Source organism: Terrapene carolina, unplaced genomic scaffold (assembly GCF_002925995.2).
Source record: "Terrapene carolina triunguis isolate 2854851 unplaced genomic scaffold, T_m_triunguis-2.0 Scaffold62, whole genome shotgun sequence".
Classification (NCBI taxonomy): domain Eukaryota; kingdom Metazoa; phylum Chordata; order Testudines; family Emydidae; genus Terrapene; species Terrapene triunguis.
Window position 1 is genome coordinate 8,811,848 of NW_020664413.1, and position 25,241 is coordinate 8,837,088.

The 25,241-nt window shown below is 46.2% G+C and overlaps 1 protein-coding gene across 2 annotated transcripts in view; it reads right to left on the reverse strand.

The window, feature by feature from the left end:
- Window positions 1-25,241, reverse strand: part of SEMA5B (semaphorin 5B) — a 336,474-nt gene that overhangs the window by 9,670 nt on the left and 301,563 nt on the right. For both annotated transcript variants that reach the window (XM_024205720.3, XM_024205721.3), the window contains exons 15-22: window positions 23,384-23,527; window positions 20,417-20,564; window positions 18,744-18,969; window positions 17,765-17,983; window positions 15,345-15,515; window positions 14,357-14,506; window positions 13,526-13,570; window positions 6,120-6,325 (exon numbers count right to left, since the gene is read on the reverse strand). In XM_024205720.3, the coding sequence (XP_024061488.2) occupies window positions 6,120-6,325; window positions 13,526-13,570; window positions 14,357-14,506; window positions 15,345-15,515; window positions 17,765-17,983; window positions 18,744-18,969; window positions 20,417-20,564; window positions 23,384-23,527 (1,309 nt within the window). The remainder of the gene's footprint in view (window positions 1-6,119; window positions 6,326-13,525; window positions 13,571-14,356; window positions 14,507-15,344; window positions 15,516-17,764; window positions 17,984-18,743; window positions 18,970-20,416; window positions 20,565-23,383; window positions 23,528-25,241) is intronic.

Here is a 25,241-nt window from a genome sequence, read left to right on the forward strand (position 1 = left end):
AATGACCCCTCTGCTAGATGCAGATCACTCCGTGGGCAGAATAATCACATAATAGCCACACATCCAGGCATGCCTGTCTGCTCAATTTGACTTGACCCAATTAAATAAAAGGGGGGGGGGGAGACAGACACTAATAGATTTCATCTGAGTTGCATGGCTTAATCCTTTTTTCCCCCCCAACAGGACCTTTCTTACTTTCCTTTCCTAGCAGGACTTATGTAAATCTAGACTCCCCTGAAGTGATATTTGCAATTGCTGGATCATACAATGAAGAGCACAATGCTCTATTGCCAATCCAGCCACCAGGCCCTACCATTCTTTTTCAAATAAGACTATACTCGTAAAATATGTAATGTGCCATTCAAACAGTTAAATGCCACTTTGCTCAGGGGAAACAGTTTTTATTAAGCATGAAATTCACCTAAAACAGATTTTATGTTTCAATCTGATTTACTGTTGTTTTTATTTGTTGTTGTTTCATCTGATTGCACCAGCTAAATCTCTCTTTAAAAAGCCACATAGCCAAGGCCGATGCTAAAGGGAAACTGTTGAGAACTTTCTTGACTGAGTTGTGTTTCATTAGCTGTTGACTAATGTCTGAACTGTATAGCCCAATTCTTGGGACTTGAATGATGCACAGTGAAAGGGTCATTGAAACAAAAGGAATTCTTATATCACAACGACATCATGGTCTGTGCTGTGACCACATAGGAATAAGTGGGTTAGCTAAGTGTAGTTGAAGTAGCAACACATCAAATTAGGGGATAGGAGACGGAGTCCTAAATTTTCCAAGGGTGAGAGAAGCAAATATCCTCACAAACTAAGAATGCCTTAGGCAAAACTTACCTCTGGGGGACCCAAAGTAGCTAAAACTTTAACCCCAGCTGCTTCTCGGCTTTAAAAGAGATGCAATTTTCAGTAGCGGTAAAAACAATTATACCCGAAAGAAACAGATTTTTTAAAACCAAACCGATATCCACAGTCTGCTTCAAGCTTTATTTCTCACTACACAGTTGAAAGCTGCACCAATCTTTAAGACTGATGATTCGTTCAGAATATTTATTCTTCAGCAAGGCAGAAACTCTCTCGTGCCATCCCCATATTGATATTTTGTTGCTATAAAATATGTTGCGATTGTCTGGCATCCCTTGCAGAGGGTGCCTGCTCCACATGGGTCTTTGGCGCTCAGTGGGACTATTCTCACTTTGTTTGATTTATATAGCTCCCATGGGAATTAATGAATATATTTTTCCATTTATGAATATTTTCTAATAGCTGTATTTTCATTCAGAGATATAACTTTGTTTGGGCAGGTGTGATATTCGCAGACTTACCCAAGTTAGTTTGTAGTGGCCTGATGTCTTCCTATAAACTCCAGGCACTAGGAAATATATCAAACATTTACAAGTTTCTTCACAGCCCAATCCTGAAATCCTCACTCAGTTTTCACTCTATCCTCTCTCATATAAAGCTCTCGTTGGAGCAGATGGCAGTTTTGCTTAAGCAACAACTTTTCCCGTGGTTTACAAGGGATGGCAGTGGGGGTGACAGAGACAGGATGTGGAGTAGAGGAACTGGAAGCTTTGATCATTTGTCTGAGGCATCTCTACAGAGAGAGAAGTTTGATTTTATAAAATATATGGATAGGTCTTCAAAATAAAGCTACAAGCTACATTAAAAAAAGACACGTCAATACAAGCACAGCTGGGAAGAAACTCTATATAGTTGTCATCACACCCAACCTTGAAAACATGCAATTCTCCTTCATTGATATGACCCTGATCCAAAGTCCACTGAAGTTAATGGAAGCCTTCCCATGGACTTCAATGGGATTTGGTTTTGGCCCTACGTGCAGGTGCCTTTCCCAGACTATTCTAAAACTCAGTCCATACGCTTTGTAGAGTCCACACTTAGCCCCCTTTATTAACAAAGAATTTAACAAGAAGAGAAAGTTCAGTTTGAGCCTTGTCTCCAGGCATGGCTGCTCTAAGGCTCCTACCTCAGAACAGCTCAGCCCTGACCCTGGGTCCTCCTTGCTTTTCAATCCAAGATTCCTCCTCCTTTATATCAAGTGCAGAGCTAACTAGCCACTTGGAAAGAGTGGGCTGCTGGGCAATTCCCAGAAGGAACAAAACCTGCTAAGAATGCCAGTTTTACTCTCCCCTATAATCATCAGTTATTAACTAATCAGCCTGACAGTACTGGGGATGTCGTAGGAGGTTCTGTAACCCATTCTGCCATAATGCCCAGTTCAAAGAGCTGCTAATTCTTATTTTATCGTGCCCTTGTACTGCATAGTGCTTGATATTGTCAAAGCCCTGCATGAATTTAACTAATGAATGAAACGTGAACTACGTATTAGATGACCCCAAAAGTCTCTCCCTACAATTTATGAATAAGAACTCAAAATCTACGTATTGCTGATGAAAGCATATGTATGAGATCTTTTAAAATGTCACAGCAAAAATATCTAATAATAGAATCCACAGAGTCTGACAAAGCAAGATAGAAATTCAAAAGAAGCCAGGAAAATAAAACATTCTTGTACAAAACCCTATCCTGGTGAGTTATCATCAACTAAATAATCAATAGGTCACTGTCATCTATGGTATTTACATCTGATCTGCATTAATATGTTGCTGTACTTGAGTGTCCCAACAAGGCTCAGACCTGGTAAGATTGCCTTCATTAAATCTACCTTAATATAAAATTCACCTCGATTTACAATTCCGCATTCAGCACTGTACATTTGAGTGTAACACTCTCAAACTTTCGGTTGTGTTCTCCTGCTGATTGAGCAACAGAGATATTTCAAGATGAATACGAAATAAAGAAGGTTGCAGAAGTCTTAGTGGTATCAAAAGAATAGAGAAAATAATAGAGCTGTGCATTAGCTCAGCCTTATGTTATCATCCAGTCAATGTGTGTTATTGGTTTCTTTTACTGCAAAGTAGCCGACTGATCATATATTTCCTTAAGCTCAGGTTTTATTAACCCATACGCACGCACGCACATACATACATACTGTGTCTGTGTGCATTATTCTGACCCAGAAAATCAATTGGAATTTAAACATTTAGAATACAGACAGGCCCAAGCCAAAATTCCAGAGCACTTCCCATTTTTAAGAAGGTGAATTTTAGCCCCCGTGAATTTAGAAAGACAATAAGGTCCATGTTACTGTATAGAGCTCAGTAGGATTACACTAAGACCATGGACCCTTCTTTAACTGATGAGAATTCTAATATATTTTTAAACTTAAAAAACCATTAAGAACATTTTTAAGTTTCCCCTTTTTAAAAACCAGAGCAGGACAGAATCTCTCCCATCAAAACAAACACCTACTACAGATCAGTTTAGGCAGGAACAAAACATAAGCAGTGAAAAAATCCCTCAAAATGCCTGCTGAAGTTTGTCAGCTACTCCCAAATACAAAACTAACTAATAATACCCCTGTGCCTTATGTTCCACACACACATGCAACCTCTCTTCAACTGCACTAACACTACATTATTTAGAGAACAATGAGAAGTGACTCAACTGAAGTGTAAGTCTAAGGTTATTGGACAGACTAAAGTAGGGGTTTAAGGTAAGATGAACTATATGCAAGCAGATTTTAAGGGGACATGATTCTACAGAGGGAGTGATGATTGGGGAGAAGGGATTTCATTTAAATCAACTGCCTTCACCAACCTGGATGTCCATACCACTCATTCCCCACTGCCTCTGTAAAATAAGATCTCTTTAAATTCTTCTTAATATACAAGTCCCTTTTACCCTGAACTCTTAGTTCTTGGCTGTCCAATGATCTTCGATTTACATACTTCAGTTGTGTCACTTCTTAATGGTCTCTAAATAACCCCCATCTTGTCCATCACTTCTTATATGCGAGTCCCTCCTTTCCGTTAACCACCTTCACTGCCCTACCTTGCACTGTCTCCAATTAGCTAAACCTTCCTTCAAATAAAGTACTCTAAACTGGACACCCAGAATGTGATCTAACTAATGCTAAGAATTCCTACCTAATATATATACACCTCCCCCCCTTCAGAGAATCCAACATTCTATCAGCTTTTACTGTTGCTGCACACAAGAGCAAATATTCAGATATTCAGTCTGTCAAAAACCCCAGGTCCTTTTCTGATACTGTATTAACTAAACCATTGCCATTTTAAACTGTGCTTCACTTGAATATTATCAACTTTATACAGACACATTCCATTCCATAATCCATTTGCCCAGTCAATCAATATTAGTCTGTAATCAGCTGTATCCATCTGAATCTTAGCCACTCCCACTATTTTAGCATCATCTGCAAATGTACTGATCTTATACATCACAGCAACGTTTGCATCATTACCAAAATATTAATATAGTGCCCTGCAAGTATCCATTCCTTGCCCACTTCCAAAAAGAATATCCCCCTTTCACTCCAGCCCTCTGCATGCTGCTCATGAAACAAGAGAACAGTCCTGCAAAACTCTACTCACACGAGCAGGCCTTACTCACCACTGCAGGCCTATCAGGACTAGTCACATAACTGAAAGGTTTACTCCTGTGGTTTTGGAGCTTTCAGGATCTGGCCTCAATCCTTTACCCATCTTCATAATTTATTATTTACCCTGTATTCTGAGAGTTTATAGGATAATCCATCCTGTGAAACTTTGTCAAGAGCTTTCTCAAAATCCAGATATTGTCTGCTGCTTCCCTTCTACCTAGATCAATATTTATTTAATTTAAAAAAAGGAATCCAATTTGCGTGACATGATTTACTGTCCACAAATGCATGCTGACTCATTATTATGCTGCACCCTTATTAAACTGCATGCAACTGTATCCGTAAGCCACCAGGAAACGTATTTTTGAGATTGCATTTACAAACTTCATAATCCTGCAAGGTGCTAAACAACAGAGGAGAGGCCCATAACACCCATCAGGAAGTACTCACCACCTCAATCAAGACCGCAGTTACCAGGTGAGTCTGTAATTTTCAGACTCTTATAATATTTCTTTGAAGTACCAGAACAATAGTCACTCTCTTCCAATTACCTGGTATAGCCCCATTATCATAATTGTTGTTATTATTATTTGCGTCGTGCTAACACCCAAAGGCCTCAATCAGGATTGACGTCCTCTCGTGCTGGGCGCTGTGAAAAGGTTTAGGTAGAAACGGTCCCTGCCATGAAGAGCTTACAATCTATGGCCCCGATCCTGCAATGAGCACCGTTCAAAGTCTATGGGTACAGGGGTCTGCCTGCATGGAGCTTATTGCAGGATCATGGCCTAAACAGGAAAGACAGACAGACAACATACGCAAAACGTCAGTGATACATAACTACTGGGGAGGAGCGGTTGTTTGTTGTTATAACTTCCAGACCATCCTCCCCACTGTGTTCCTGTGCCCCAAGACAGTCTGCTCCACTCAAAGTCCCTTCCTGCCACCTCAGCAGTCACCATTCAGCTGTCTGATTCCTAATCTCATCTATTACCGGTAGACATCATCCATTACTACCCCAATTTTACACAAATACATGTTTACCGTTGTTTCAGTATTCTCAGTCTTCTCCAGCACATTGTCTCCTGCAACTCCTTCATGCACGTATTGCTAATGCTCTCCTTACGAAATATAGATGCCAAGGGAGCATGTGAGTTCTACCATCAGTTCTTCCTACCTCCTTAAGATCACATTCTTCCAACTTTTCACACACTGAGTAGCCTCATTGATTTCAATGGAGCTACTCGCAGAGTAAGGAGTTACTCAACATAAATAAGGGTGGCAGAATTCGGTCCTTATTCTGTTGCCCCAGGAACGGCCTCACCAAGTCTCTCCTATTTTTCATTCCCTCAGTGTATTTAAAGAATCTCATCCTGTTTATCTAAATATCACCACTAGCTATTTGTACTTTAAGATTTCCATTTTTCTCTCCATTCCTTCTGCTTCTTTTTATCAAGCCCTAACAATGCTGTCGGGTTATCCTCTTTCTGATTCTTTTATGTACATATATACATTTTATCTATGTATCACACGCACACACATTTATAATTAAAACCATAGCATAATTATATACGTAGGCAGCTGTTATCAATTTGCCAGTGGTGTTTCTGGTAAAGTACCCTACCTTGAATTCCATGGGCGTGTACTTTTCATTCTTGGGGGTTGTGTTGCCTTTGTAATGGAGATGGTTGGGAGTGGTTGGGTGGATAATAGTCGATTCCTGGGACTGCCGCTGACAGCGCTGACAGTACACATAGATCACAAACGTTAAGAGACTGGAACCGAAGAAGCAGGAGACCCCGGTGGCAATCAGATGGAGGAGACTAAACCCTGCAAGCAAAACAACAAGTGATGCTCCTTTCAAAGAGCAGCCTTCTTCCTCTCTGGACAAGAGCACAGATACAAATCAGAGCTACATCATCTCGGAATCAATGGGGATAAGTTGCTGAATTGAATGGGTCCATACATTGTTTTCTCAAAGCTCTTTCCCTGTCTCCCCATTCTCTCTCTCTCTATTGATACTGAAACTAAACATTCTGTTAAGCTGACAGCAAAAGAAACGAGGCATACAGACAATACACGTTCATGGATTCCGAAGCACGGGCATGTCATGGAAATAGGGGGCTACAAAAACTCAGTGTTTTATCCAATGGAAAATAAAAGCCCTCTTTGTTGGCGACCCAAAAATATTCAGTGGGGGAGGCGTATGGGGGGAAGCAGCATGACACATTCCTCCTTTATGTAATCCCCACAGATACGTCGACAACGCAAAAAAACACAAACAAAAAAACAAAAACCCATGGCAGCAAGTCTCAGAGTCTGGGCCAACTGACTCAGCCACGTGGGGCTCCCACTATGGGGCTAAAGAATAGTAGTGTAGACGTTCCTGCTTGGGCTGGGGTCCAGGCTCTGAGACCCACCACCCACCCCGCTGGGAACGTCTACACTGCTATTTTTTAGCCCGGAAGCTTGAGCCCCACGAGCTTGAGTCAGTTGATCCAGGCTGAGACTCACAGCTCCAGGACTTTTTTGCAGTGTCCACGTATCCCAAGTGTGCTCAGCCATCTTGTTTGTTGATTTGGCAATTAGTCTCCCCCCAATATCTATGAGGTGTATTAGCAACACTAAAGAGTGTGCTGGTAGGTGCACAGGAGGGGCCAGGGAAAGGGGGGGGAATGAGACGGAAACAAAATGGGCAGTGGGGAGAAAAGAAAATACCAAGGAAACTGCCTGAAATATTCTTTGATCAAACTTCTCCATGAGCTGCCCAGACAGAATTCCAGGCAGGCCCTGGCGAGGCAGCTATAGTACAAAGATGTCGAAGAGCAGAGCTCTTAACCTCAGGTTTCAAACACTTCCAGCACAGCATGTTATCTCCTGGAAGGAGATGCATATCTACAGGCAGGAGAAACCACAGGTGCTGGGAGAGGTAAATGGAGGAAGTCAAATAAACGCTAGGAGAGAGTCATCCTTCTTATGTTCTTCATTCCTGCTTCACCCCAGAGAGCCTTTACATGGTCAAGGTATAACCAAACGGCCAACAGCTCTCCACCTTACACAAGAGGAACAGCCCTGACTAGAGTCCATGGCACAACCAGCACTAGCAGATGTAGGAGCGGGGACTGGAAGAGTCTTGCGCAGCACCCTGATGTGATCTGTTTAGTGTCCATCTTCAATCAGAGGCTGCTGCTTTCCAGTCGGAAGAGTGGAGCGATTTGAGGAGAATCAGCAGCGTTAGCCCAAATGTACATTTCTACTGACATTGGTCTGCTACACAATCTTTCCAGGAAGGACGACATGGGCCACAAAAGTTGAGAGGAACCACTGCACTACTGAACATCAACATGCTCACCACTGAGTGCAGCCACTTATGTTCAGAGACTAGCTACCAGAATCTATGGGCGTAACTATGACTATGACTCTCTTCAAGTGTTCTACTTGGGGGGGGTCGGGCTCTTGAGGCATGAAGAAGCAGCTTCATTGAGGAGGGGAGGTTGACTCCTCCCGAGCGGCCGGCGCTCCAGCTGGATAAGGAGGTTGCACCTCTCCTCTTGAGGTTTGCTGATTCTCTCACTAATCTGAACCTTTTAGGGGGAAAAGACGTGGTTCACCACTGATCCTCCTAATCAGATCTAGTTACTGGGGCAGCAAGAATAGATCCTTAACCTTCTCGCGGTGCCCGCTGGATGCCACTTATATGGTGGTGACCAAGAGGATCTGCTGCCCTGCCCCACAGGGTGATTTGGGCTGAAAAACACCCTGTGGGAGAACACTTTTGTGTTGAAAAACAAATATGAATTAGCCGAGCCTTATGGTTCACAGCAAATTGCCCTTTTTTGCGTAGAGAATGGCGGGGTTCTCTTGAAACTTTACATCTACGGCGACTTAAGTCACTCCCGGACTGGAGGTGGCAGGCGCTCTTCGAATGTAAAGGACTGGAAGCCGGGACCCTCCAGACCTTGAAAAGATCAGCCTTAGGCTTCAGACGCTGCTGCCTAAGAAGGTTCGAATGAACACCGTTCCATGAGGTTCTTTTTCTCATGCGATGTCTTTCTCCATTTTCCCACTGTTCTTATCCAAGCTATCTACCTTGCCTCCTTCATGGGATTCCCGTAATGATTATATTAATCATGCTTGCTGTCACCAGATTTGACGTATGGATTGGATGGGCCATCTGTGAGTGTATTGCATGCTCCAAATAACCCAAAAGAGAACCCGCATGGGTTTGACAAATAGCCCAGGAAAGCCAAAGTATTAATCTGCAGAGGCTGCGGTCTCAACTTTACTGTGTGTGGCATAAGTGACTGCCAGGCAGGGAACGCTAAAATGATGCTTATTCTTGGTCTGCTCATGATACAGATGTGCCTCTTTCTGCCTGTCAGAGGTTGATGACATTTTACTTTTTGATGGACATGCTTTTCAAATAGAGAATTTCACCCACTAATTTTACTGTTTTGCTCTAATCTTTATTAAAAAAAACACCCTATAGAAATAGAGTTTAATTGGGAGTTTGATAGGGTTCTATAGAGACTTAATAGGGTTCTATAGTAATTACATGAAGAAATGTACAGAATTGAGTAGACCCATAAAAAATGGTTACCTACCCTTCGTAACTGTTGTTCTTCGAGATGTGTTGCTCATGTCCATTCCATTCTAAGTGTGCATGTGCCCACGTGCACAGTCGTCAGAGATTTTTGCCTTATCGGTAAATGTACGGCCAGCTGTGGTGCCCCCTGGAGTGCCGCGCTCATGGATCGGTATATTAGGCGCTGCCAGCCCTACACCCTCTCAGTTCCTTCTTGCCTGCAACTCCGACAAAGGAGTAGGAGGGCGGGTCATAGAATGGACATGAGCAACACATCTCGAAGAACAACAGGTATGAAAGGTAGGTAACCGTTTTTTCTTCTTCGAGTGCTTGCTCATGTCGACTCACGAGGAGTATCCATGGAGGTGGGCTCGGAGTTCACAGTCGTGCCGCTTGCAATACTGCTCTACCAAAGCCAGCATCGTCTCGGGCCTGCTGGGTAAGCACGTAATGCGATGTACATGTGTGGACAGACATCCAGGTGGCAGCCTGGCAGATATCCTGGATTGGCAGTTGGGCTAGGAAAGCTGCCAAAGAGGCTTGTGTCCTGGTTGAATGGGCTGTTACCATCGCCAGATGAGGCACCTGGGCCTGGTCGTAGCAGCGGCGGATACAGGCAGTGATCCAGGACAAGATTCTCTGAGTCGACAATGGACGACCTTTCCTCCTGTTGGCCACCGTGACAAACAACTGCGTCAACTTGCGAAAAGACTTGGTCCCCTTAATATAGAAGGCTAACGCCCTTCTGACATCCAGAGAATGCAACCTGCGCCTCTCCTCCAACTTAAGAGGTTTAGGGAAGAAGAAGATAGGTAAGAATATGTCCTGACTGCTATGGAACGGTGAGACCACCTTGAGCAGGAAAGCAGCGTGCAGCCGCAGCTGGACCTCATCCTTGTAAAACACTGTCGGGCAGCTCAGAAGTGAGCCCCCTAATCTCAGAGACCCAGCGGGTGGATGTTATTGCAACCAGGAATGAAACCTTCCAGGAAAGGAGAAGGGGACAGCGGGAAGCCAGAGACTCCAAGGGGGGCCCTGTGAGCTGCGACAGCACAAGATTCTGGTCCCACAGAGGCACAGGGTTCCTGACGTGAGAGTGGAGGCACTCTAGGCCCTTGAGGAACCTGACCGTCATGTCCTGGGCGAAAGCTGACCTGCCCTCGAGCAGACTGGCTGTAGAATAAATCTTTCTGCCAAAGAGGTCCAGTTGTTTGGCATCTTTATATTTCGGTGAGCCACTCACCTATCCCTGCCTGTCCCTCTTGTTAACTGCGGACACAACTAGCGACCCCGATGGTGGGTGGGTGTGGAGATATTCAAACACCTCTGTGGGGACATAATACTTCTCTTCTGCCCTTCTGGACACGGGTGTAATCGAAGATGGGGTCTGCCACCATGTTTAGAACCCATGGATGGACAGGCAGCTTGATGCGGGCCGGGGTAGGAGACAACATGATGTTGAACAGGTCATCTGACTGCTCCGCCAACTCCTTGATTTCGAGGCTTAAGTTGTTAACCACCCTTTTAAAGAGAGCCTGGTGCTCCTTAAAGTCGTCAGGGGGACTGCCAGTCTGGGAGGGCCCCGCCACCCTTTCGTCTGGCGACGAAGATGACGAGGGCATCGCAGGGGAAGGGGCAGGTTCCCTTTCTGGGGATGGTTCCTTGGGTGGTGGCTCCTGTTGTGCTGTCCCCACGATGGACTCCACATCCTGTTCCAAATCCAGTGCTAGCGGTGCCGGGGGGTTTTCCGAGGCAGCCAGAGAGGAGTGGTGGAAGCATGGAACCGGCATCATCGGTACTCCCCAAGGGTTCCAACATGGCCACTGGGCAGGCCGCTGGCTCTGCTGCCACCCTGCCGTGCTGGTCTCGCAGGCCAACAGAGATTTAGACCCCTTTGGCGATGGGCTGAACCCTGGCTCCGACTCGGACCAGCCCCCTTCCAGTGATCACAGTGGGGCTGTGGAGGCCTGCATCTGCCAACTAACCCTTGTCGGAGACCAGTGTCTAGCAGGCGGGGGTTGACACCTGTCCCTCGAGCGGTACCGGGGCAGCGAAGATTGGTGCCGCGATGGTGAGCAATTCCGCACTGGTGGGGACCAATGCCTAGGAGACCGCCTAAGTGATAGGCACCAGCGCCAAGGTGATCTTAGGCGGGAGACTGACCGGTACTGGGAACATGGTGCCTCAATTCCGGCATTCATGCCTCGTGGAAGGAGAGCGCGGTGCCAGGACCTGGGCCATCTAGCCGGTGACTGAGGTTGCGGGACCGGGTCCTAAGCCGTGAGGACAGAGACAAACGCCTGAGATCCAGGGACCGATGGCGCTCCCCTGCCCTTTGGGGAGGTCCCATGGCCTTGCTTGCCCTTAGATTGCAGGGCCTTAGCTATGTCCGGTGCGAAATCTGTGATGCCAGCAGGCCCACCAGCTATTTGGCTGCCTGGGCCATCTCGGGCGACAAAGGTCCCCATAGGGGCCAGGATCCCCTACTGCTCCCAGGAGTCAGAGTCACATCCCTGGCTGGCTAGGGGGGTACGACCATAGCAGTACTCCCCTGTAGCTCCAGGGCTGGCACGGGGCATGAATTAGACCCTTTGCCCAGAGTCCCCTTCCCCTTCTTGGGCGCCACAGCTGACCCTACGGATACCAGTAAGGCAAAAATCTCCATTGACTGTGCATGCGGGCGCGCACACACCAAAAATGGAATCGACACGAGCAAGCACTCGAAGAAGAATCTATGGTTTACTTTTTAAACATTGTATAAAATTCCATAGCAGGCTTATAATTTTCTATTATATTTTATAGGATGGTCCAAAAAGGAAATTATAGGCTTTCTGTAGACTATTAAATTTTATAGGACTTTTCCATCAGGGCAGTTCCCTCCTAAAAATCCACTTCTACTTTAACCACCCTCGCATCTTATATCAACATTACAATCGCAAAAACGTAGAAAGAATTAGATGAGTTCAATGATGTCACACGGCTTTCTCTTGTCCAGTTTGCCCATATTGTAACAAATCTTGTGATGGTTCCACGAGGAAGCATGTCTCTTCTGTGATTTTCATTCATTCATTCAGTACAGTAGGAAATCCTTTCTGAAACCTGAAGCTCTTTTACAAACAGCTCCAGCCCTTGAAAGAGCCATCAGATTTTGTGCGTGTTTTCATAGCACCTTGGGGGCAAGAAATTTGGGTTTTTTTTCCATAGGCAGCACATCAGAAAGGTGCCTTCCTGGTTCATCACTTTTTAAATGTTGGTTTTCTCTTCAAGATGCAGCACAAGGAGCTTATATTGATTAGCTTCCTTGCCAGATATTGTAAGATGCTAAGTAATAAATAATATTTGACAGTATCAAATATAAATTGTAACTGCAAATAAAATAGCAATGGAAAAAAGACAGTTCAAATTGTCAATAGCAATGCATAATTCTGGAGTACAAGGATAATCAGGAGCCCCAGAATAGGAGCAGATATCCTACATTATTTGGGCAGAAATAAGTGATGCAGAAATACACTCTTTATATAATTGGTACTGAAGTCATAATTCCACTGACTGCCCTGCAGCCACACACCAAGAAGCTACATATCAAAATACTGATGTTTTATTTGTATTTTTTGTCATCCCTTGGAAGGGAGAGTTGCTCTGCATGGACCAGAAGCTGTGCTTCATCATGAGGACTTGCAGGCACAGCTGGTGATTTGTATTTCACAAGAGCTTTGTGTTCACCACCGGTGGAAATCTACCAGAACCCCCGTGTGAAGCTTCTCTGGTACCGTTTTAAAACGTACAGAAAAATCAATAATCCGTGTCCACAGCAGCATTGTAGGGAGCAGTAAGGGCAAGTCACAGAAATCTTGAAAGTCTTCAGAAGACCTTATCAATCTAGAACTTATAGGACCGTGGAGAGGTGAAGTTATTGATTGGATCTTCCAAGTTCTACACATAATGAAGACGCAGCTGCTTGGTAGATAAACAAGAACATGAATGGAAGGGAATGCTTGGGAGGATGACTGTCCACTCTGATCTAACCCACCTTGTCTCTCAAACCTTATTATACTGCAAAAGTATAGTCTGGGATGTTCTACTCATTGAAATGTTCATAGGTGTCTGAAGGATACCTCCCTCCAGACAGCTGGAGTGTCATAGAGGAATCTCTCTTCATTTCTCTTGGACCATTTACAAAGTGGGCACAACAAGACAGGCATGTGCTCCCTGCTAATTAACGACTCTGAGGACCCACCCCAAATTCAGAAATAAGTAAGAGTCTTGGAACTGGCAGCTGGACAGAGCAATACATTCTTTCAATCTGATTCAGACAACGAGACTCCATGGGAATTAAGGCTATCAGCAGGATGCGAATTGGGTAGATTAATGGTTTGGTTGATGCTGCCCAGAAAGGAAAAGCCACATTAAGATAAAAATAAGATATATAGTTAGTTGTACTCTACCTCCACAGTTCGTGCTCTCATCAATGCTCGAGGCTGGCAGGATCACTAAACAAAGAGAAAGCATTGGGGAAAGTTGTCATTTTGCCATCAGTTGCAAATACCCACTTTGCTCCTTGCAGAAGTTGATTGTGCATTCCACAGCAAGCTGCGGGCCTAAGTGGAGAGATTGGCTGACAACATGGAGCAAAATTTAACAAAAACTCTGTATAAACCCCAACGGCACAAAGGTGCAGCACAGAAAAGAACACTTAGAAGGGGTTCTTCAGTCCAAAATTGCTAAATATTTGCACAGGGGACTCAAATTCAACTGACACAAAGCCTCAGGTTCCAGGTGTTCATGAACCTCAACCTGTCAGCAAAACTACACCCGAAGAGCCATCAATGCCCTCTCCCCTCCCCACATCAGCCCTACAAGCCCAGACGCCTTGCCCCTGTGGGATGTTTCCCCTGGGGTGTCTGAATGAACAAAACTCCAGTCGCCAACATTCACACAAACGCTAGGGTTCATTTAATTAACGCCTCATGAACTGCACCCTGCAGGGTTTAATGGCTCCAATTCAAATTAAGCAGCTTACTTAATTTACTGTAGCTGTAAACAGCATTGCCTTATGGGACAGCTGAGCTGCCACATCCATTTCATGCACAAGGCGCTGTATGTTACGGAGGGGTTTTTCAAAGAGGTCTGCAGGCGTGTGACACGCCATTGCCATGATTTCTAGTGGCATCCAAACCCCTTAGGCAGCTCTGGACATTGCAGCCTATGTTGATTGACAGTCATTCCTCCTAAGAGAAACCTGCTTTCCTTGCCCTGGGGGGCTATGCTGCACCTACCGGGAATTTCGTTGTACAGGCAGTCTTGGTACTGCGTGCTGTTTCCGACGCACTGGGATGACTCTGGATTGTGCATCTCGCAGTAACGGCTGCGATACTGGATCCCGTCTTCGTTGCACAGGCTCCACTCTGACCAGTCTGACCACCCACCTTAAACCCAACCAGTCTGAAATCAGGAATAACGCACACACAAGGCTGCCACGGTGGAGGGCAGGGGGAAGGAGGACACCCGTACGATCCCAACTTCCCCAGTGTTTGGGGGTGTCCGAATCCTGATTCCAGTGCAGGCCCATCTCTAGTACGGCGCACAACAGGGAGCCATCAGGGGGCTGGATTTAATTCCCTCAATATAATCAACATTACCACTGTGCAACCTAAGCGTCACACTACTCCAGTGAGTGCAAAGCAGCCTGAAGGCTGACTTAGCCAGCCCCAGAAGGAAAACCCAGACTAGGGGGACCCTCCTGGGGCTCAGAGTGGGCATAAAGGCTCCTAGATCAGCCCTCTTCCTGTAGTGGCACAGAAGCTGGCTGGAGTTTTGTTCTAGCTGCCGTAATGCCCTCGTGGGGGGCTGTTGGCAGTCAGCATAACTTACTGCAGCCTAGGGCTGCTCTAATGTCCTACTAGCCACCAGCCCAGCATGCAGCCAACCCAGGATCAGGGGAGCATAAAAGTGGCTTCAAACCACCTCTGCACCCTTTTCCCATCTACCCGTCAAGTTGTGATGTGAGCTCCTCACCCGTTCTGTGTAGCACAACACAGGGAAGGAAAATCCCTTGTCACCTGCACAGGCTGCTACTTCGGAGACTTCTCTTGCAAATGTCTCTCCTCAAAACTGATCTGCTTTTTCAATTTTTTTAAATGGATCAGCTATCAACAAGATTTTGGCTGGCTGGCTCTAGAATACCAGGCCATGTGAACAAAGTTAAGAGGAAGGTGATGCATTTAATTTTAAGAATAGGGTATCTATTCCTAAATAATCTGCTACCTTTGCAGGCGTGTGTGTTGCAGAGCGCCTCCTCGGTGTGCAGGCCAATGCAGATATCCTCTCCGCTGGACGGCGCTGGGTTGGTACAGGTGCGGGTACGCTGGTAGTGTCCTCCCCCACAGGTTGCTGAACACTGAGACCAAGGGGTCCAGCAGGACCACGAACCTTTTACTGAGGATCATAAGAAATAAAAGAGAGAGAGACACTGGCTTTTATTTCTCTTTCTCTGATGAAGCTCGGGGGACCAATTGAGTCTCGACCTCCTAGGCAGCCCAGCCCAACCTAACGAGCTCTTTCTGTGCCACTAGGAATAGAGATTTCCTGGTGCAACGTCTGTGCCTGACAAAGGACAACTTAAACCAACAACGAGGTTAAACATGTTATACTCCATAGATGCTGAATCAAACATATCTGTTATTCAGCCAGAGAGAACCCTGTATCTTAGAATGCTCTAAAGGAAACAATTCTTTTTCATGTCTCTTTGTTCTTACACATGTATAATATAGCCACGTTCATAATCTATTATTTACCTATTTCCTGACAAGGCCCACTTCACCTACGAGGAGGCTGAACTACCTAGATTTCTTGGAAACAAATAGCTGCTACAACCCAAACATTTTTAATGCAATAATTAGTCTTTGAGTTTGCGTAGATTTCAAAGTGCTTTACTAACAGTAAGTCTCAGCACACCCTTGTGAGATGTGTAGATCAACCCCTTTTACAGACTGGAGAACTGAAGCACAGAGAAGTTACTTGACCCGAGCTCACGCAGCCAGTCAATGGCAAAGCTGAGAATGGAACCCATGAGTCCGGGCTCACAAACCCATATTCTGGCTACTAGACACTCTCCCCCTTTTTCTCATATCCATGTTCCGTTCCTTCAAATTTGATTCAGTGCAATATATACCGGTATATTTATACACACAGAGAAAGAAGGAGGGAGGCAGAGATAAACCGATATAAGAACCATGCACTCAAAACAGTGTGCAATAAATCACTGTAAAAAGGAAAAAAGAAAAGCTACGCAGGGTGCACAAAAGGGCACAACCGTTAGTGAAAAGCCACTGGGATGTTCCAAAATAAGAGTAAAAGCCGTCTTTGCAGAGTTCAAATTTTTAATTTTTACGGGCCACGTGGTTCAAATTTTGTCACTCTCATTGTGCTCAGACCATTATGTTCACATCTCTCCTGTCTAAAAATGGCAGCTTTAGCTTTAGGGTTGCCAAGCCTCCAGGACTGTCCTGGAGTCTCCAGGAATTAAAGATTAATCTTTAATTAAAGATTATTGTTGTAGGATGAAACCTCCAGGAATACATCCAACCAAAATGGCAACACCATTTAGCTTCGCCTTTGATATTTTAAAATATAAGAAATATAATAAATGATACTGCTCATAATGATACTTAGCAGTTATAGTGATTTCACCCCCAGGGCATAAAGTGTTTCACAGGAAGTGGCTAAGTATTGTTACTGTTCAGTGGTGAAGTGACGGCTGAAATTGTTTCTACAGGGTGAAGAGAAGTGGAGTGGGGAGAGTCCATGGACTATGAGTAAGGCCCTAGTTAATTCGCAACACTGCGGAAATTGTGGATCCCGCAATATTAGGCTTCCCCTGCAATTTTGACAGTGGGAGCCCCGTCCGAACCGGCGGCCGACAGTGGAAGCCCCTGCTCTTAGCCCAGGGTTGCTGCTCTCAGCCCTGGGGTGCCGACAGCGGAAAATCACAGAAAGAATAATGGACCTTATTACAACAAACCATAAGATCCATTACTACTTTGATACGATTCTCCGCGGCTTGTCCGCAAGTCAGTAACAATTTTTTGACAATCATCCTGCAATTCAAGTAGGGCCTTCACTTTGAGTACTATTCTGGACCATAATTGCAACGAAAACACGAGGACAAACTCGAAAACCAGGTAACCTAGCACGAATACTCCCTGCTGGCCGTGCAGGAAATGCTAATTGATGTCAGGAGGAAATGCCCATGGTGAAGACAGTACATAAGCAGGAGAGGTGGGAAGTGAGAAGAAACAAGTGTTCACACAAAAAAATTGCCACAACAAGCATCTCTACGCAGTAGTAATCCACATTTGTTGTCCTCTCACCAGGGGTAAGGGCACCACACTGCCCTCTGTTGGATGGAGCACTATGCCTGCACAAGTGTGTGTTAGTCACCCTCTAGTGGCTAGAAAAATGGAAATTAAGCTACAGTGCTGCTCTCTAGAGCATGTTGGTACGTCGCCCTCTAGGGACGACAGAGGGCACAAGGCATAGCACTGAAGTGTGCACGTATCACAGGTTGTCCAAAGCTTATTTAAATACCTTCAAAAAAGTGATACAAGTTAAAAACAGACATTTAGAACTATTGAGTCTTCATGAGAAGAGCACATAATTTTGTGGCGGAAAGAAATTATTTTTACCTGGGCAGGGATGTGGGTTACAATCTTGGTATTCCATTGCTGATCCCACGCAGGGCAGGCCACCATTTTTCGGCTCTGGGTTTGTGCATGTTCTCTTCCGGATCCGAAAGCCTAATTCACAGTCCCTGGAACACGATGACCAGGCCCCCCAAAAGGACCAGCCCCCATTGATAATCCGTGCAGAGGTCTTACCAGTCTTTAGAAGATCGTCAACTAGAGCTTCAAGAAGCACAAATAAGACACAAAAGTGTTAATTTTGGGGCAGGGCTTTGGCTTGGAAACAAACTCATTCCATATTCAGGCTCTGGGGAGGAATTCTGTGGAAACTGCATCCCCCAGCGGTGCTGGAAACCCAGTGCCAACAGCGTGGCTCGACTGCTCCAGAGTGAAACCGAAAGGGAAATGCAAGGGAGCAATCTGGTTTCCCTGTGCAAACCCAATGAAGTGAAAAACCAAACCCGCAATATCACAGGGGCAACAAACTGACGAGGGCCAGACTGGGCCTGAAAAGCACTGACCTGTGCTACAGGCAGCACAGAGGTTCTCTGCCCCACAGGCAGCACCAGGAGGATTTGTGCTTTCCCCTTGGGCCTCCAGAACACGCAGTGGGAGCGTACATGCCACACCTCAGGATGTCCCTCCCCGCTAGAGAGAACGGGTGAGGCTACGCCCCCACCTGCAGCATCTCAGCCCCCAGCGGGCACTAGGAGGAAGCAGTCACTACACTCCCATAAGCACAGGGATTAAGACTGTGTCCCCTTGAGTGCAGGGAAACAAATGCTCCTTGCAGCCTCCCTGCATGGTGCTCCCATGCCAGGGCCAGTGACAGTTGGGTCTAGAGACTCTTGCCATCCCTGCAGTATGTGGTGGTGTCAGAGCACAGGTCAGCGTTTATTCCTGACTGCGCCCCCCTTTCACCACCACAAAGGATGCAAAGCTGAGCTTGGCCTCGGGCTCTGGGCGAGCCGGCGGGACGTACAGTCGGTATCACAAACCGCCGAGCCGTCATTGGGGCAGAACCGACTCTCCGTCTTCTTCCTCCCAAACTGCAGCTCGTGAGGATCAGCCAGCTGGGCGCGGCAGGTGTAGCGGAAGCGCTGCTCTTGGCGGGCTCCATTCTGGGTGAGGTTCACGGGCATCCAGGGGGTCCAGGGCGTGTTTCTGCGCACCTCTGGGCAGCCCTCTGGATTGCAGGTCTTGTATTCCTACCAACCAGGAAAATCATTTCTCGTTACTCCCAACTTGCTTATGGATGAGCTTAATGACTATAACACGTCTGCAGCACAGCTAAGAGGAAAGAATTCCTTTACACTCAAGAAACCAGCACGAAAACACGTGGATCTAAGAAGGCATGCACCTGCATCACCCTGAGTGCTCCAGATACAATTCACCCCCATGCAGAAGGACAGCATGATCCAGAGGGATTAACTGGGAGTTAACTGGTGCAGAGGCCTCATACAGGTCTTCGGCATGGGATGAATTTCACCCACTGACTTGTGGCCTATGTCTCCTTTCTTTGTTTTTGTTTCTTTGCCGATTGCAAGCTCTTCAGAGCAGAGAACAGGTCTTTGCACACATTTGGACAGTGCCTAACACATTTTGGACAGGGCCACAATGCAAGTAATAAATGAAATAAACAATAGTACATCTCTGGCTGTGAACAGCAGTGGGACAATCCTGAAAGTTAAATCTACAGAAGTGCATGGCCCATCATTGAAGTAAAAGCATTAGCCCATTCTCCAGCACTTTATATTCCAGTCGTGGCACTATCTGTTTACTTCTGAAGAGGCTTTTAGAAAACCTCTCTTTTGATTTGGGTTTCTGACATATACGGTGAGAACGATGGGCCATATAGGTCCTCAGTCTAGGTCTGAGTTCCTACTGACATTTGTAGAGGTTCTGTATGGGCGGATAGCACGGTGGTCCTGGATTCTGACAACCCCATCACCACCACGTTACAGGATGAATTCCAATAAATAACACTGAGTTCCTGTTTTTTAAAAAGAATAAGGGAATTCCTTCTGGCAGGGGGACAAGAATATTCCTGCTTCAGGACTTTATATGACTCTAGAGTAGATGCCAAATGGCTTGTGAACAAAATCAGAGGTCCCTGATCAAATCTGCTTACACCTAGGAAAATCCTTCATAAAGAAAAACCTTTCTAAAACAAACTAATTCAAAATAGTGTGCACCCATCAGCTGACAAACTGTGGAGAAATACAATGGAAATGTTAACCAGTGTATCACCAGCAGGCTGATTAAATACACCGTCCATTGTCAAATGCGCGTGAGGCCCATTTCTGTGGTATGTGCAGGGCTCCCGCTAACTGCAGGAGGCTCCTCCACGGGAGTGAGATGTAAAGGAAAAAAACTGCTGGAACGCTCTCAGTTTCCCAGACAAGTGAGGGCAAAAGGCCTGATCGAAAGCCAACTGAAGTCAGTATAAAGATACCCCTCCCTCCCTCCACCCCGGCATCAAGTTCCATGAGCTTTGGCTACCTCCCGATATAGACTGAATCCACTGACCTACCATTCTCCCCACCATCTCGCCTAGCAGAAGTTGCTCCTGGCATTTTTTACTAGCACAAAAAATGAAAAAATAAACACGAGCTCCCTTGTAGGCTGAATACAATGCCAGTAAATAATACATACCACAGCGCAGCCCGGGCAGGTGTTGCCATTCTCGCAGGACCTCTGCCTGGAATGTATCCCTCCACCACAATTCGCACTACATTTATTCCAGGGGCCCCACGAAGACCAAAATATTGGTAATGGGCATGGACTGTTCTCGTTGCAGAATCTGAAAGAGTGTGGGCAAAGCACATCAGAGAATCCCTGTCACTTACTAGAGGCATCCGAAGGACAGAGGGCTATGGGGTTTAAATGCCACCCCCAAAGCAGGATCACAGCCATTACATACGTTTTGGGTGAAATTCATGTGCCACCAAAGTCAAACTTAAGGGAAGTGTGGGCTTTGCTGGCATGCCACACAGGAGTGAATTTCACACTTTGCACTTAACCCAAGGTGGTTAACCATTTAGGGGGAGATTTGCTAACAAGCTCGGCACCCACAGTCAGGGGCACATTTTCAAAAGAGTTCAGATCTCATTTGGATAGCAAAATCAATCTGATAGATTTTCAAAAAAGCCATACCCCCAACCCACATGTGTCACAATGGTAGACGCTGGGTGCTGAGCATTTTGGAAATCTGGTCCTTATTTTAGGTGCCTAAATGGGAGGGGAGCTCTTCAATCTGTCCCCAGTTACAGGTGCTGAGCCCCTGATAAACTTTCGAATCGCACAAAACCAAATACCCTTGCCCCGCTCCTGCCCCGCCCCTTCTCTGAGGCCACACTCCCACTCACTCCATCCCCCCCCTCCGTTTCTCGCTCTCCCCCACTCTCACTCACTTTCACCGGGCTGGGGCAGGGGGTTGGGGTGTAGGAGGGGGCGAGGGCTCTGGCTGGGGCCAGAAATGAGGGGTTCAGGGTGTGGGAGCAGGCTCAGGGCTGGAGCAGGGGGTTGGGGTGTGGGTGGGGGTGTGGACTCTGGGGTGGGGCCAGGGATGAGGGGTATGGAGTGCAGAAGGGGGCTCAGAGCTGGAGCAGGGGGTTGGGGTGCGGGAGCGGGTGAGGGGTGCAGGCTCTGGGAGGGAGTTAGGGTACGGGAGGGGGTTCTGACCTTGGGCAGGGGGTTGGGGGGCAGGAGGGGGGTTCAGGGTGCAGGCTGCAGCTGGGCAGCGCTTGCCTCAGGCGGCTCCCCATCGGCGGCACAGCAGGGCTAAGGCAGGCTCCCTACCTGCCCTGGTTCCACGCAGTTCCTGGAAGCGGCCGGCATGTCTGACTCCTAGGCAGAGGGGCCAGGGCGCTCTGCACGCTGCCCGCACCTACAGGCGTTGCCCCTGCAGCTCCCATTGGCCACAGTTCCCGACCAATGGGGAGCTGTGGAGCCGGTGCTCAGAGTGGGGGCAGCGCATGGAGCCCTCATGGCCGCCCCTGCACCTAGGAGCCGGACATGCTGTCCGCTTCGGAGAGCTGTGCGGAACCAGGGCAAGCAGGGAGCCTGTCTTAGTCCCGCTACGCTGTCAACCGGACTTTTAGTGGCTCGGTCAGCAGTGCTGACCAGAGTCGCCAGGGCCCCTTTACGACCCGGGGTTCTGGTCGAAAACCAGACACCTGGAAACCCTATGACAAACTGCTCTTTTGAAAATCCCACCTTTATTGATGTTTGGAACACAGGTAACTAGTGTCTGAAGTTGGGCTGTACCTAAAAGCAGATTAATGTTGTTTCATGTTTCCTTTTAAAAAGGGAACATCGTTTTTGTTCAACTTTTGAATCAAACTCCATCTGAATTTTAATCACTCCGGTCTTTAAACTTAGACCACAACTGACATGCAGTCTTTAAAGTTCCTTTTGAATGGCCACAAATCAAGCCAAACATGAAGATGTCCAGAGTCAAGAAAGTGAAATGAATTACCCTTTGCACAGTGAAAAACACAGAGAAACCTGTCTTAAGTCACTACTCAAGAGACCAGCAAAAATCTGCTGCCAAGTAGAAATGGCCTTTAATGAAATGTCAAAGCTAGAAACCACATGGGGATACTTTAAAGCATTTGCTTAAGGAGTGGCTGGACTCTGAGAAGTGATTCTGTGGAAAACGTATTGTGCATTCCAAATTTATTGTCTTTCAATGATTCCAGATCAGATTTCCTCAGTTTTCAAGTAAAAACAGCTTTTTCTCATGCCCAACCCTGCAAACTCAACCTGAGATCTGAAAGTCAAACTGGGTCCTTTCTTTTTCGCACATAATTACCATTAACACTGACCTGACGGAGTGAATTGGAGTTGTAATTAAGGTGCAACTGATGTGTACGCTGACTAGAGTGTATGTACACCACTGCCCTCTAGTGGGTGGAATCAGAACTGCTCAACTGAGTATCCTAGGCGTTATACTGCTGATAGAGATTCTCTTTTAGCACAAGAGATAGGATCATCTGTGTTTGGGGCAAGAAGATGTCAGTTCTATCCCTGCTACTACGGCGAAGTTCTGAGAAACCATGGCATGCAGCACGGTGGTAACTGAAGTCTTAGGGCTTGTCTTCACTACCAGGGAGATCAACGCTGCTGCGATCGATGCAGCGGGTGTCGATTTAGCGGGTCTAGTGAAGATCCGCTAAATCGATGGCAGAGCGCTCTCCGGCCAACTCTGGTACTCCAGCTCCCTGAGAAGTAAGTCGGCGGGAGAGCATCTCCCGTTGACACAACGCAGTGAAGACACCGCGTTAAGTCAACCTAAGCTATATTATTTATGTAGGTGGAGTAGCGTAATTTATGTCGACCCACCCCACTAGTGTAGACAAGGCCTTAGATTTTCTCAGCTTTGTTATAATATAGAGGATGGTCAATGTGGGTGAGCTAATGCATCTTAACTCTGGAATTCCCTCACTTCTATGTGCTTGACTCGTCAGCCCTAACGCTGCATTAACACTAGCTCTTAACATTTCATCTACGTTAACTTCAGACCCATCCTTCCTGCTGCTACATATTTATAACCTTGAAAGTGAATGCACTGCCCAGGATGAAACACCCTCTAGTGTTTGGGCTGTGAATGCCTCTTACCGCTCTTCTCTGCTCTGTCCCACACAGACCCTGCCCCCATACCGCGGAGCAGGGTTGCTGCATGATCTCTGACGGACCTGAAAGCCAATCCCACAGGAGGTGCTGCATTGGGCCCAGGCGGACCAGGGTGTCCAAGCTCCATTTCTGACAGAGAAAAGGGAAGGGGCAGATGAGAAAACAGGCTATTTGGGTTAATTACAATTCTTCCAGTTTCATGCTATACTCAAAGGCTTAGGCTGTAAAGTTCCTAAGGGGCAGCCCCACTAAATCACTGGGATACACTAGTTCTAAAAAGGCTCACTTCACTTCAGCCAGACCCAAGCGATAGGCCCCAAGTTAGGACTGGGATTTTCAGAAGCATTCAACCTTGGCCTAACTCCGTTCCCACTGAAGTTGATGGCAAAGCTCCCATTGACTTCAAACAAAGCAGAGTTAAGCCAATGCTGAACAATTTGGAAGTCCCACCTGAGGATTCTCTGAGTTTTCTGTGATGTTACTGTTGATGATTTCCCTTTTCCTTCAATCCCATTCCTCTACAAGTCTCATTGACCAATCCCCTCCAATATCCCTTTACCTTCCTTCTCTAGTCAATATGCTCACACAACAGCAGACCCCAACATTTGCATGTTAAAACCCAACCCCATTGCATGAACTGGTCCTCCCACTAAATGGGATTCAGGTGTGGTGGGTCCACAAAACCAGCTCTGCCAATGCCCAGGAGTTGGGAAAACTACCCCTCTCCATCGAGGGCACGCTGACACTACAGATTTGCTATAACTTGTGTTGCTAACTGAGGATTTTATCATGAATCCTGTGATATTTGGCAAATAAAAAACCCCAACATTTATTAATTTAAAAAAAATCTCATGATTTTTAACCCCAATCTCACAATTTTGGGGGCCTGATGTACGATAGGGGTTGGTAACACTACTAGATCATAAATCTCAATAGGACCAGGGGACAGAAGAATCAGATTACGGTCTTTCATGTGCCACAGATTCTCATCTCAGACTGAGCCACCAGATAGGCAACTATCTCTCTCCCTGAAGACCTCATCTCAATGTGTTACTGTTTCTAGCCCAGCAATCTCATTTTGTAAAAAATGCCACTTTCTGATGTCTACTAAAGAAACGAGTCAGGTGCTCTCCTGTTACAGCCACGCTCGAAAGCTGAGCTGGAAAACAGATGTTACTTTTCAAAACCTTTATTGAACTAATAACACTGCTGGCAACAAGTGCGTTTTAGCCTGGCACCAATCATGGTACAGGATGAAAGTTAAAACCCAAGTTGCCCTGAACGTTTTTTGTGTTCGTTATCAGCTCTTGCCTTCTCTGAGCAGCCTGACTTCAGAACAGTGCTGGATATCCCCTCCTCCCCACATAGGTGAAGGAATGAAAGATCCTTTTACATGAAAATCTTACTCTTCCATGTTTTAACCCACCTCTCACCTGCCAGTCCTCAACCCAGTAGGAGAGGTTTTATGCAAAATCTTAAAAGGGAAAAAAAACTACAAGGAGGATTTTTGTTGCTGTTGTAGCAGGAAAAGAAAAATAAATATATACAAAAAATATTCCTCATAAAAATAACACTTCCTGCCATCAGGTGATTTGTATTCCAAGTGGAGAGGAGTCTTAATGGCAACAAAAAGTTTCCATTTTCAGATTTCCAACTCCTGCTTTCTAATAAAACTCATCTTTAAACATCCTGCTTTCTCTCTGAGGAAACATCCCAATGGCATATGAAGTCAATTAAAGGAAATTCTAGGGCTTACGTGGATGTAGGATGACCAGATGTCCCTATTTTTCAAACCCTGCTGCCTTCCTATGTTTTATGATGGAATACATATTTCAGCCACTTC